Genomic DNA, 13,598 nt, shown 5'->3' with positions numbered 1-13,598 from the left:
AAACATTTTTTTTTTTTTTTCAAGATTAGTTTCAGATAAGTGTTTTTTTTCTTTGTTAATATAAACATTGTCTGCTGACAGCTGATTATTGATTGTCTAATCACATTGGCTTTTTCCGGCTGTTTTCTGGCAGCTTACCATAAACTAATGGAAGATGCCTCTGCAACTTTAAGTCAGGTTTTGAATCGGTACAACTGTTTTTTTTTTTAGTTAAACATTTCTCGCTTACAGCAAGTTTTTCATTCACATGCATCACAAACATACAACTAGTACATATTCACATTGGAAGAATTCATTTTAAAATGGATAAAGTCAGAATTATTTACCTTATTGACATAAGTGTGATCTTATATTTAAACTTATGTTGTTGTTTCCAGATTAGAGAAGGTTGCAGAAGAACTCAGCGTCAACTTAACACATGTTATCGTTCACAATTGTTGTCCAAAGATACTGAGTAAGCACCAACCACAAAATAAAATGGTTTTACCATGCCAAGGTAGGTTCACGTTTCAATATATGTTTGTGTACAGAATCAAACTATTTAAAAAAAAAATTTTCTGCTCATTTCTGAATTTAATGATTCGATAAATTGTAACTGAGTACATTATTTTATTGCAAATAATATAGTACAGCATTAACAAATGAAAATTGGCAGGTCATAAGCAAAGTTTGATTTGTTAGCTTAAATGCTAGTTGGGTTTAAATTAGCCAAGATAACTTTATGGTTTTTATAAGTGTATTATTCAGACTATTGTTTTCATCTTGGATGTCATTTTCATAATGTCTCAGCCAATATAATCTCTGACCTTGTTCAGGTGCATTTTTTTGAGATGAGCATTGGTAATTTGTATTATTTGGATTCTTTGGACTACTGTTCTTATCCTTGATGCTAGTTTCACATTTCAGCCAGTGTAGCCTCCAACCTTCTTCAGTTATATCTTGTCAAACTCTGAAATTTGTCCAGAATTTCAAACAGAACCTTTATTTTACCCAGGTGATTAGCTTTAAGGCTCCTAAAATTTCCCACAAATGACTCAAGGCACAACAAATAAAAGTACAAAGTAATAATCAGTACTAAGTGACAGTCTTCAGGAGGTTGAAGGTCAAACCTCAATGTGGGCAATACTAGGAATACAATTATAAATTAGTTAAGACTTCTACTCGCTAATGGCTGACAGAACAAGATCAAGTTTCCTCAGTTTACATCAAAAATTTTATACAGATTCCAGAATTCAGCAGGATACACTTGAAGAAGGCCAGAGGTTAAATCGTCTGAAATGTGAGAATTCCAGTCAAGACGAGATACGGTAGTTTTGTTTTGTGGCATATCAACCCATTTTGGGTTATTTAATGGTGAATCTGGTCATTTTAGTAAAAGTTTTTATGCTTAACATTCTTTTTCTCTTCAAATATTTATTCATGGTGTTTGGTTTCGTCGTTTTGTAAATAAAAATTGTTTTTACATTTTAGCTTTGATTGAACTTTGCAAAAGAAAAAAAAAATATTTATGTTTAGTGCATTTAAGTTGGTATCTTCAGTTAGTCTGGTCTAGTAGCACCAGGTCTAAGATGAAAACAGTAGTTCAGACAATCTAAATAATCCAAATTATCAATCCTCATCTAAAACATTTTGAAGATGATGCACAATTTGAACTAATTCTTATAATCTATATGACTCTTTAAGCAAACATTTTTGTTTTTCTTTTTTAACGTTTCAAATTCTTTCTTTTCCTCTAGACATTGGACATTTTTTTATGTTTCAAATTCTTTTCTGCAGACATTGGACATTTTTTTATGTTTCAAATTCTTTTCTGCAGACATTGGACAATTTTTTTATGTTTCATATTCTTTTCTGCAGACATTGGACATTTTTTTATGTTTCAAATTCTTTTCTGCAGACATTGGACATTTTTTTATGTTTCAAATTCTTTTCTGCAGACATTGGACATTTTTTTATGTTTCAAATTCTTTTCTGCAGACATTGGACATTTTTTTATGTTTCAAATTCTTTTCTGCAGACATTGGACATTTTTTTATGTTTCAAATTCCTTCTTTTCCATAGATATTGGTCCTTTCGGTGCTCTGATAGTGCTCAACAATCGAGGGGTTTCCTCAAAGTCCACAAGTACGGGTGAGAAACTTGTCCGAACGATACTTACCGGCCTTGTTCATAGTATGAGAGGTTTGTACATTTCTGAATTATTTTTAAACGTAAAATGTTTCCCCTCCATCGGAGGGTATGAACACCACAAAATTAAAATCTTTCTAATCTTATAAATATTTAATTGTGTAACCCTTAAGTTTTACACTGTTTTCACAATATAGTATTTTTTTTTTTATTAGAAGGGGTACTTAAGGATAAGTGTGATAGTATCAGCGTTCCCTTGCATTCCTCCAATTGTTTAGAAATGGAGGATAAAGAGAAAAAGAGGTATGACAAAAGCCAAGAGGAAATAAGTTTATTGGGAAAACAAAAGTATAAGAAATAGTTTTATCAGCAGAGAAGGTGTTCATCAGGTAGACAAAGGAAGCTAAATGACATTGTTAGTCAGGGTATGGTGAACAAAAGGGCACACATAAAAGGTAGATATATTTAGAGCAGGGTGACCTGATGTTGCCCGAGATTGAATGATGATCAACAAATTTTTCACGCTCCCATGTTTTTATTGTTATCGAAATCGATGAAATAGCCCATTTGTCAATCAAATCAATTGATTGCATGCTCTAATCAGAGACACATCGCGATGCACCTGGAGGAAGCTTCACATGTCTCTCACAGTGATTAAGTTCACAATTTATTGTAGTCTACATTGCACTGTAGAGAACCCATTGTTGATTTTATAAGATGATTTTTATATACAATATCTTGCATTAAAATGCAAAAGTCAAGTATCCTGCTTCAATTGTGCCTTAAACAGAAATATTCATTTCAAATGTGCCTTTGTCATATCAAAAGAACCTATTATTGATTTAGACTCAGCTAATCAACCGAGAACCACATCAGTCTATATAAAAACATATAAGATATTAACGGATATATACTCAAGAGTCAGAATATTCTGTTATCACAGCCGTAGTGATCACCATTCGACTATCCAGAGGTTGGGCACCTGATACATCCATTAAAGATAACCCCCATACAGTCTTCATCCACAGGAACCTACCTGCAGATAATTTCTGGACATCATTTTTCTCAAACAGCATGATCTTCCTATTTAATGTCAGATGTTCAAAGATACTCCAAGCTCTCTGTGCACATACCTATTCTCTTGGCCAAGCATCTGTCACCTGCAACGTCTGTAATTCGCATGCACCGTTCGTTGTGCCAGTCCAAAGTTGTCGATTGATTCAATATAGTAGACTTTAGCAAGCGAGTTTTGCTTGACCAGACCAGAAACCTGTTACATCAATGTAATCTTTACTAATAGAGTCAAGGACCCAACCTGCCTGGAGTGGCATGCTGGTCCTACTGGTCGGAAGGGAAAAAGGACAAGGTCATGTTTTTATAAAAAGATTAATTCATAAAGTTTTCATTTTAGAAAGGATGTGCCTATTTTTCAAGAATTTGTGAATTTAAAATTTTTATTTTTTTAATGAATAAAGTCCGGTCATACAAAAGTTAGTGAGTGAAGCACATGTGGTTTTCTAACTTTCAGATGAAATCATTTCAAATGGTGAGGGTATGATCATGCACCTGTGCGTTCACTGCACAGACCGTGTTATCCCTCTCGTTATGCCAGTCCAAGATGATTGGTTTATCCAGTAGCACTGTAACAAAAGAATTCTCTTTCCTAACAAAAATCACAAGTCTAATTTATCACCAAATAAAAATTGTTTATTTTCTTCTTTTGAAAATTACAAGTGGTACTTGTTTTTTCTTAGTCGAACAAGTGGCACAAAAGGCCGCTGACGGCTTTGTTTTCAATTAGTTTCGCTTTTATAGAAAAAAGCCAAGCAAACAAGCGAGAGGAAAGAATAGCGTGAATTTTATAAAAGTTTATGTAAATAAATGTACATACGACGTGCATTCGCAAATCGTAGATATTATAATTTAGGGAGTATATAAAAAGTTCTAAAAAATAGTATCCCCTCCCCCCCAGAACCCCGGAAAAAAAAACTTTGCTGGACATACAATGGACATACAAAAACGTGTGTACCACTTTTGCCTTTCATATATATATAGATTATTGTATAGTATACCTTCACTTGTTTACAGTTCCCCATTCACAACCCTGCATATTCGCAGGTTAGGCTTTTAACCTTATCACATCATATGACGTTATACCGTGCTAGTGTCATAATGTTATTATCATTATTACATGAGTGAAATACATAACTACATGTAATATTACTACATTATTACTGTATTAATGAGTTAAAGTGTCTTTAGAAAATGTTTTGAAAGTATTTAATACTGTATATAATCTGATATATAGACATTTTAAAACTACATCCAATATTCTCATATTTTTACTATTTGTGGGAAGGGATGGTAGGTAGGGTTAAAGAATGTAAAAGCAAGGGAATACTGTATTTAGTGATGGGTGCACAATTTCGACATGTTGTAGTATATTGATTGTTATTTTTTATGTTACTGTTGCCTTTTGTTTATTTGAATTTTATATTTTTTAGGTATTTGTTTCGCTAAGCCTTGTCCTTAAGTAGCCTATGGACGTTTCGCTAAGTAGCCTATGGACGTTTCGCTAAGTAGCCTATGGACGTTTCGCTAAGTAGCCTATGGACGTTTCGCTAAGTAGCCTATGGACGTTTCGCTTAAGTAGCCTATGGACGTTTCGCTTAAGTAGCCTATGGACGTTTCGCTTAAGTAGCCTATGGACGTTAATGAGTGGTAGCTCTTTGGTAAAAAAAGAAATTGCATATATTAAAGTTCTTTTTATATATATTTCTTGTAAACATATTTGTCACAGAAGTGTAATGGTAACACAGTGTTCAACATCGACTGCCCCCAAGAAGCCATCAAGTCAGCTCAGATCAGCAAGATGTGTGACAAGACTGTTGTGTTGCATGGTATTGATCTGGATGCACTTGAATTCTTATGCTAAAATTGTTCACATATTCTATTTCTAAACACTGCAAATACAGGTGTGTTTCTTTTTGCCTAAAGAATTCTGCATATGTTTGTTTTTCTACCATTCTGCAGTTGTGGAATGTCTACTTTTCTGGTACTAAATATGTTTAAGAACTGCTGTTTTTATTTCCTTATACTCACAGTGTTTGTACCAATTAACCTTGTCCTAAAAAATTGAAGAATCTTTCCATTTTATTTTATTTTTGTCGTAAGCAGAGTTGTCACACAAGCACAGTGGTAAGACATCATTTAACATCGACTGCCTCCAAGAAGCCATTAAGTCGGCCCAGATCAGCAAGACGCTTGACAAGACTGTTGTGTTGCATGATGTTGATCTGGACGCACTGAGCCAACCCGAATTGATCTGCTTTCTAGCCAACTTGACCAATTTGCTTATTGTCCACAGTTATCTTTACATGGCCCTGCAGGCAGTGAGTAAAGCACTTCTTTATCTTCATTTATTCATACTCTATTGGAGAGGTTCATGAATTTGCCAACTACGAGTTCAAGCAGAGAGTTAGCAATTTAGTGCTAGCAGAACAGGATGTCTGAATATATTGGCTTCTCGACTTAAATGTACCAAACATTGATGCTATTGTTTTTTCTTTCCCTTTGCAAAACTCAATTATGTTCTGAAAAATCAAAAACAAAAACTACAATTTTCCTCTATAAAACAACCAAACCAAACACCATGAATAAATATTTGACGATATAAAGAAGTGGAAGCATAAAACTTTTACCAAGGCATTATGAATTTGCCAACTGCAACTCCATGCAGAGCGTTAAAACTAGCGTTGGGATGAGTAATTAGAATTGGAAAAATCTTAACTTTTTGGGGTATTGGAATTGGTATCAGAATTGAAAAACTTTGACTCTAATTTTAAAAAAACAATATATTTAAATTTTTAAAAAAATTTTCTTATGTTTGTACAAATATTAAACTGATAAATATTGATAAATTTTAACTATGAGGAAAACTAAAATTTATTGATCTTAACAACAAATTTTGGTAAAAATGACACAAGTGAAAATGTAACTGAAAAATGTAACTGAAAGTGGAAAATATAGATAAAAATTTCAGAATGCGTTTATGAAAATCTTGGATACAATACACAAAAGGGAAACCATTAAGCACTTTGTCAAATTAATATCTATAAGTTCATTCTCAATCGTATTTTTCAATCTGACTGTTTAAAACACAAAAATCTTATTTTGCCTTTTTTATTTTTCTCTGCAAATAAATACTAAATAAACCCGATGCCTGAGGGTCAGTTGTATTAAGAACAAAGAAAATTACTAATGCCAAGGGTTACTTTTTTTAAAGAGTAATATTTGAAATTGGAAAAATCAAAACTTTTTGGCATATTGGAATCGGTATCAGGATTGAAAAAATTTGAACCTAATTTCATAAAAACAATTCTTAATTTTTTTTAATTCTCTAATGTTGGTACTAATGTTAAAATGGTAAATATTTATTGATAAATTTTAACTATGAAAAAAACTAAAATTGATTGATTTTAATCATGAACTTTGGTAAAAATGGCACAAGTGAAAATCTAACCAAAAATATTTTGCCTTTTCAGGGCTCTACGGACAAACTTATCTTTAGTTGACCTTTGACAACTAAATATTTTCGTTTACTAGTAAAATAGAAAAGTTACTAGCCAAACCCATATGATTTTTAGAATATGACAGGTTCGTTCTGTGACGAGTATGTACATTATAAAGATTTTATTTAAAAAAAAAAGTATATTGTTCTATTAAACTTTCTTTGTTTAAATAATCTAACTTTGTTCGTTTTATTAAAAAAAAAGTTGAAAAGATATTTTTCAATCAGTAGTGAGCTTTGGAAGATTGTCAGCGAAAGAAATACAATCTCCAAAAGATGTTTCATTATTTCTAGTCGCCACTTTGAAAAATCATTCACAAATGTGACTTTTTCACTCACAATGTAGAGCCCTGCTTTTTATTTTTCTCTGCAAATAGGTACTAGGTAAATGCGATGCCTGAGGGTCAATCATGTTGAGAACACAGAAAATTGCCAATGCCACTGATTACCTTTTTTTAAAGAGTAATATTTTCTAAGAGTAATGTTTTCAAGTGTAGTGTTTATTAATAATGCCAAAGATTGATGTTTTCAAAGAGTAATGTATTCTTAGAATATAAATAATAATTCTAACAATAGAATTATATTTGATGACTGAAAACAGAAAAAAAGGGGCTTGAAATTCCCTCTTTTTAACTACTTTTAACTCTTAATTTGCTGCACCAACTCTCACCATTGTACTTAGCACAAAAGGTTTTTCTCTTACACGACTCACTCTCTTATTTACCTAAGCAGCAGTCATACTTTTCTTTATCTTCTTCTTTCTCTCCCAACCAGCAATGGACTCACGCAAACAAGACAATGTCCAAAAAACAAAAAGTGCCTGTCGCACAAAATCTGTCTTTTTATGCTGCCAACTAAAACTCCTGACAGCACCTAAATTTGGATATGCATTATTTTTGTATCGGAAGGGTTCCAGGTTCGAGTGCCAGTGCTTTTCTATAGTGGGCACATACCAACCAACGTGGGTGCTTATTACTATGACTCTTCACACACCCTTATCATAATAACTTTATTCAGTATTAAATAACCCATGAATGGTTAATATGCTGTAAAATAAATCACACTTCAATTGGAGCTATCATGTCTAGGTATGGAATCCACAGGTGAAGTTTCAGACTTTTTTAGCATTGATTCCTTAGAGTTTGTTAGCAGGCACTTACTTTTGCTGATAATTCATTGTGACCAATACTTATTTTTTTTGTAGAGTTAGATTTGGAGCCGAGGTTAACCCCTCTACCCTCTCAAAAAAAAATTGGTCCACAATTACACAAGATTTGGTCAACTATTTATGAGTGACCCCCTAAACTACAGAAGGATGAGAAGAGGTTATATTAACCAAACTCCATAAAGGACATCTACAAATTACAAACATTTATTAGAAGATGAAGAATCTCTAATATGTCTATCATGTTAAGGATCTTATATAATCAGACATATATTCGTAAACTGTCAGGATATGCAAAAAAGCTGAAAGAAATACGACAACTACAAAAAATCCAAAGGGCCTGTTTAAGGACATAAATCTGATCAAAATCTTAAAACAAACTAAACCAAATCTAAGAGGAATGTTTTTTAGACATAATGATGGTATACTCACTGTAAAATTTCCTTCTGAGAGAAATTTACTGATCAGGTTTCATTTGCATACTGCACACATGCTTGATAGACTTTTCTCTTGTTTGACAATGTTGCCGTTCTGCTTGTTAGTAATGGCAGAAGTTCCCTGATCTTATTCAATCCACTCCTAACATTAAACTGAATATGATACTGATAATTATGATATCTATAACAACAAGTTTTCTTATTTATATAATACTAGCATGGGTACCCAACGTTGCCCGGGTCGACATGAAGTTCTGTTTGGAACACACCTGCTATACTAAGGATATTAATCATTTTCATTGTGGGCAGTGTCAATACTCCCACAACAATTTCAACAATAAAAGAATGGATAAAAGTATGTAAATGTAATTGCTCAAAAAAAAAGAAACAAAAGAAGTATGTGATACTCTCTCCACCAGATATTTCGGCGGAAGGGATACAAAGAGGAGAAGATATTGAGCACTTTTTATTACCCATGCGTTGGATCCCCCCTCCCCCACAAAAAATACAAAAATAAATGAATCAAAACAACTTTTGTTTCAATAAAAATAGCAGTGAGTGCCCGAGTGACCTACAAAAAAAATTTTTTTTAATTAGCTGCGTAGGCAGGCTCGAAACTGAAATGCAAAAGAAAGGAAAAGGTAATTTGCAAAAAGTTTTTATCCGCTGTACCACGATGACTGATCACCTCATAGGCGGAAAAAAAAATATTTATAAACAAAAACACCTACATGAAGTTTAAGAAAAACTGGAATTCCTTTCACTGGCTAAAAACACTAACATATAGCTATTTAGTAAAAGCGATTTTCCTTATTGTTATTATATGCAAATGAGGTGATCTCTTAATTCTATATTTTGCAAGAATCATACTATGTATAGAAATAAATGAAATAATAAAGTAATGGATCTTTTGTATATATTAATCGAATTGTGAACAAACAAACAAACAGGGATACAAATTTATATATATAGATTACACTTGTTATTTGAGAAAGGCTAAATACAATTTTTGACGGCCAATTGCTTCAAAAAAGACCAAATTCATAAAATTTGACTTTTAAAATTTGGCTTTTTTTTTAAAGCAGTTTGGCTTTTAAAAATTGTATTTGACCTTTTTCAAAGTATAAACTATAAACTAATTAAGGAAAGAACAAGGCTACATGAAAGGGAGATCACTTTCATATTCTTATAAAGGGTTGGCAGGTTGGCCTTTTTTTTTTAAGCCAAATTTCGTGAATTTGTCCTTTTTTGAAGCAGTTTAGCTTTCAAAAATTATATTTGGCTCTTTTCAAAGCATAATGTACAGACTAAGGAAGGAACAAGCAGAATATTATTTGTATTGAATTATGTAACACAATATTACTTTCTGTGTATTTATTAGTATATATTAATTTATCTCATTTAGGTCAGTTCTATATTTAAAATACAATGGACACTATTTTCATAGAAATGTTAATAAACTCATATTTGCTGTTTGTTATTTATTTTTCTGTCCAGAAAAATATCAGCTTTATCAAAACATTTTTGTTGATTAATAGTTTTCTCATTTTGTGGAATTTCCACAGGTTCTTCTAGTAGATATAATATTTTATCATTCTTGTGATGTATTTTATCGTGTGATAAATATTTCTTGAATTTAGGAACATTTGCAATGCTGGCAGGACTTAAAAGAGTTTTTCCATTCTGGTCATCATTGTGGACTTGGAGATGAAAACAACAGTATCGATCGGATTGTGTGGCTCAACAGATTTGCCTACCAAGTTGGACAGCTCGGCATTGTCACGTAAGTCATGTCCTGTCTGTTACTAAAAATTGATTGTACATTTATTAAATGTGGTTTATTATGTGATGTGTTTGTTAGTATGATGTGTGTAAGTGGTGTCATTGTTTATGTGATGTGTTTGTTGTCTGCAGTGTTTGTTTATATAGTGTGTTTGTTAAATGGGATTAGAAATACTTTCAAATATTTATCTCTTTTGTCCATAGCAATACATTTTTCACCAGCTCTTGCTTGCTCCTCTGGCAATGAACAGCAAATTGTAGACATTGCTCCCTAATGGTAGTTGATATGGCAGGTAGGTTGCCATAAAGTTGCAACAAGATCATCCCATGAATCAGCAACTTTATGGCAACCTACCTGCCATATTTACTGCCATAAGGGAGTAATGTCTATGATTTGCTGGTCACTGCCAGAGGAACAAGCAAGAGATGGTGAAAAATGTATTGTTGTGTTGCTGTGGACTCTACAGCACAGGCGCATGAGCATAGGATGACCTAGATTCACATACATCCAGCAAATTGTAGACATGATACAAACTGTGATCCTGAAGATCTGTGGCAGCTGATGGAAGACATGGAAATCTGGAGAGAGTCACATTGATTCGAGCAAGGAACCTGACCAGATAGATTTGTTTGTTAATCCATTGTTCCATTTAAGTTTTTATTTCTTAGTTTGATTGGCTGACAATATGTATAGAATAGAATTGGATCTGTTTACATTCATAAAAGTAGATGAAGGGAGTTTATGAGAAAGCAAGAGTTAAGCAATCACCTTCCACACTTCTTTTTTTTTTTTTTTGCTAAAAGTTTAATTTGGTGGTTTCGCATGATCTGAACTCTCACAAATGACGGGGATTCTGCTAACTTGTTTTCTAGCTGACTTCAATATGATCGTCTTCAGATCCAATGTAAACAAATTCTTGTTGAGCCGGCCTATTAAATAATCAAAATCTACCCAATTTTTGTCACTAATGATCACTACGCTATTGTTTCAGTGACCACTGTATACTCATTAACTCTTACCCTTGGGTGCTGATATGTGATGATTCTCTTGTAAAAAAAAAAAGTTGTTTTTATAGCATCAGATCTTCAATCATGTGTTTTTCTTTTTAATGTTGTTTTGTAATCAAATCCTGAACTTTTCACTGCTGTCCTTTTCAATCATCTCCAGACATTGAGGATGTCTGAATTCTCCTGATTTGTCCTCCTGGCATCTATTCATTTCTGTAAATATAGAGCTTAAAAATTGTTGATAACGAATTATTCTGCAACAAAAAAAAAAATAGAAATATAGTCACTGTTTCCATGAAGGCAAGACCAATAATGAAAGTAAAACAATATGCTGGAAAGTTCTCTGGCTACCATTTTGGATTTGACTGGCAAAGCTTATATATATATAACTAACCTCGATGGCCGGGTGTTTGGAGGTGTGTGTTGAGCAAAAAAAGAAAAGGTGGTAGTAGGCAAGCAGGCTCGAACCTGTACCATGAAGGAGGAAAAGAACATGCAAAAAAAAAAATAATGTCCTTGCTGTTGCGCCCATCGCTAAACTGGAAGTGGCATAGGTTTAAATTAAGGCTAAATCGAAAAGAGGGGGTGACTTTCAAAAATATTGGTGAAAGAAGTGACCCCTCCCCATAGAAAAGTGCCTAGTTGAGGGTAAAGGAATTAATGATTTCAGCCAATTTTTCGATATTTGTTGTCCGAACGGTCGTGCTTCAAAACGTTACCGATCTCATGAAAATCTGTCGCCTCTGTCGAAAGTTTTAGGCAGACGTACAAACATACATACATAACAGACAGGTGAGATTTATATTATAGATGTATTCGAACATTTATTCCCTGAAACTAGAAAGAATGTTTTTTTTTTTTTTTACTATTCTAGTAAGTAAAAGATTTACTGAAAAATAAATGGATAAGTTTTTGAAGAAAAAAATTGTATATATTATCTCCAATTATTTGAGTCTACTCCTTTCTATTTTCAGTTTTGTTTTTCCTCCTGCATTTCAAACACCCTTATTACCTATATAAATGTATTTTTTCAGCATTTTTGACTTGAGATACATTCTACTTAGAAATGGCTTACCTCGTGCTGGATTACTTGGAGGGTTATTTGAAGATCGAATTGACAGTGAGTATTTTTTACCTTTTTTTATTAGTTTTTTGTTATAATAAAAACCTAATAATAGATGATTGTTAAAACATGTGGTATCTGTGAAAATTTCACAATTGTATCTTTCATCTGTCTCTATTAAACAAGTATGGTAATGACTAAGACAAAAGGGTAGACATAGAGTTTGCGATTTTGAGGCGATAAATTTAGGAGTCAGAGTTAGTTTGGACAGTTTGGAGTTTGTGGCAGTTGACAAAGGTTGACGGTTTGTGATTAAAAAATATTTCCAATATGTAGATGTCTGTCGCAAATGCTGACCTCATGATCTTATTGTACGACATTGTTCAAACCCGAACACAACTGATATGTCCCGGAAAGAGATATATTTAAAGTAGCTGAGTGGTCTGGACTACCGTAATTGAGTAATACAATCTAGTAAGTCATTATAATGAATGATTGTTTGTAGTTGTAGCTTGTAATATGCTTAAGCTTTAGGCTTTTGGCATCTCACTTAGGTTGCTATACCCGTCTGTATTTATTGCTTACACCAGCCAATCATATTTTTGTGAAGAGGAACCCAGACATCTTCATATTCATTATATCTAAATACTCTTGGTAATGTCATTTCTAAATTTTGTTATAGGGATCGATTTTGGAAACTCTTGCAGGATTTTGTGGCATATTTCCACTCTTTGGATATACAGCAGAAACATAGACCTCTACATTATTTGAACTGAACAGATACTACATCTTGATTATAGCTCTAAGATCAAGGAAGTGTATTCTAATTTAATTTCTCTACTTGAAAAAGTTATTGCCGCTTTAAATGGAGGTACATGCAGAGAAGAATTCAAGCTACTTCAAATCCTGAAAAAAATTTAATGTCTAGTCCAAATATGGGACCAATTGATAAGTTTTTATGTCTATGGATAAAATGGCTTCACCTTTTCAAGTAGGTTGGCTACCAGAATTAGAGCATATTATTGAATGGCAATAAAACAAAGACTGTTGGACATTTATGACTAAAACTTGATGAACAAGTCAAGCATAAACTGATATGTATTTGTACCAAATATGGTTGGATTGCAGAAAAGTTTGTATATTTTATTAATGATTCCGTGGGTGGCATCTTGTAATGTTTTAATTTATTTTCACCTCTTAATGATTGTGATTTCTGGCTGAAGTATGTCCTTCATCCGGATTACACGATCATTAAGTTTTATTTTAAAATAGGAAAATCAAATTTTGTGGCCAAACAAACAGCAACAAAATCGCTTGAAAACAAGGGAAATAACTCCAAATAATTCAAATTTGTAAGATTTTAGGAAGCCATTCTTAACATGGGGAAATTGGAAAAACTCAAATTCACTTAAAAATGAAATGAGGGCACTCCTAAGTTTATAAGAA

The 13,598-nt window shown here is 32.8% G+C and overlaps 1 protein-coding gene across 1 annotated transcript in view; it reads left to right on the top strand.

The window, feature by feature from the left end:
- Nucleotides 1-13,598, top strand: part of LOC145260697 (uncharacterized) — a 203,283-nt gene that overhangs the window by 71,087 nt on the left and 118,598 nt on the right. Inside the window, exons 14-18 of the mRNA XM_080119097.1 lie at nucleotides 378-496; nucleotides 2,062-2,181; nucleotides 5,305-5,519; nucleotides 9,940-10,082; nucleotides 12,124-12,209. Coding sequence (XP_079975223.1) covers nucleotides 378-496; nucleotides 2,062-2,181; nucleotides 5,305-5,519; nucleotides 9,940-10,082; nucleotides 12,124-12,209 — 683 coding nt within the window. The remainder of the gene's footprint in view (nucleotides 1-377; nucleotides 497-2,061; nucleotides 2,182-5,304; nucleotides 5,520-9,939; nucleotides 10,083-12,123; nucleotides 12,210-13,598) is intronic.

Source organism: Euprymna scolopes, chromosome 36 (genome assembly GCF_053919585.1).
Source record: "Euprymna scolopes isolate OS-2025 chromosome 36, ASM5391958v1, whole genome shotgun sequence".
NCBI classification, from domain to species: Eukaryota; Metazoa; Mollusca; class Cephalopoda; order Sepiida; family Sepiolidae; genus Euprymna; species Euprymna scolopes.
This window is presented reverse-complemented; position numbering and strand designations above follow the sequence as displayed.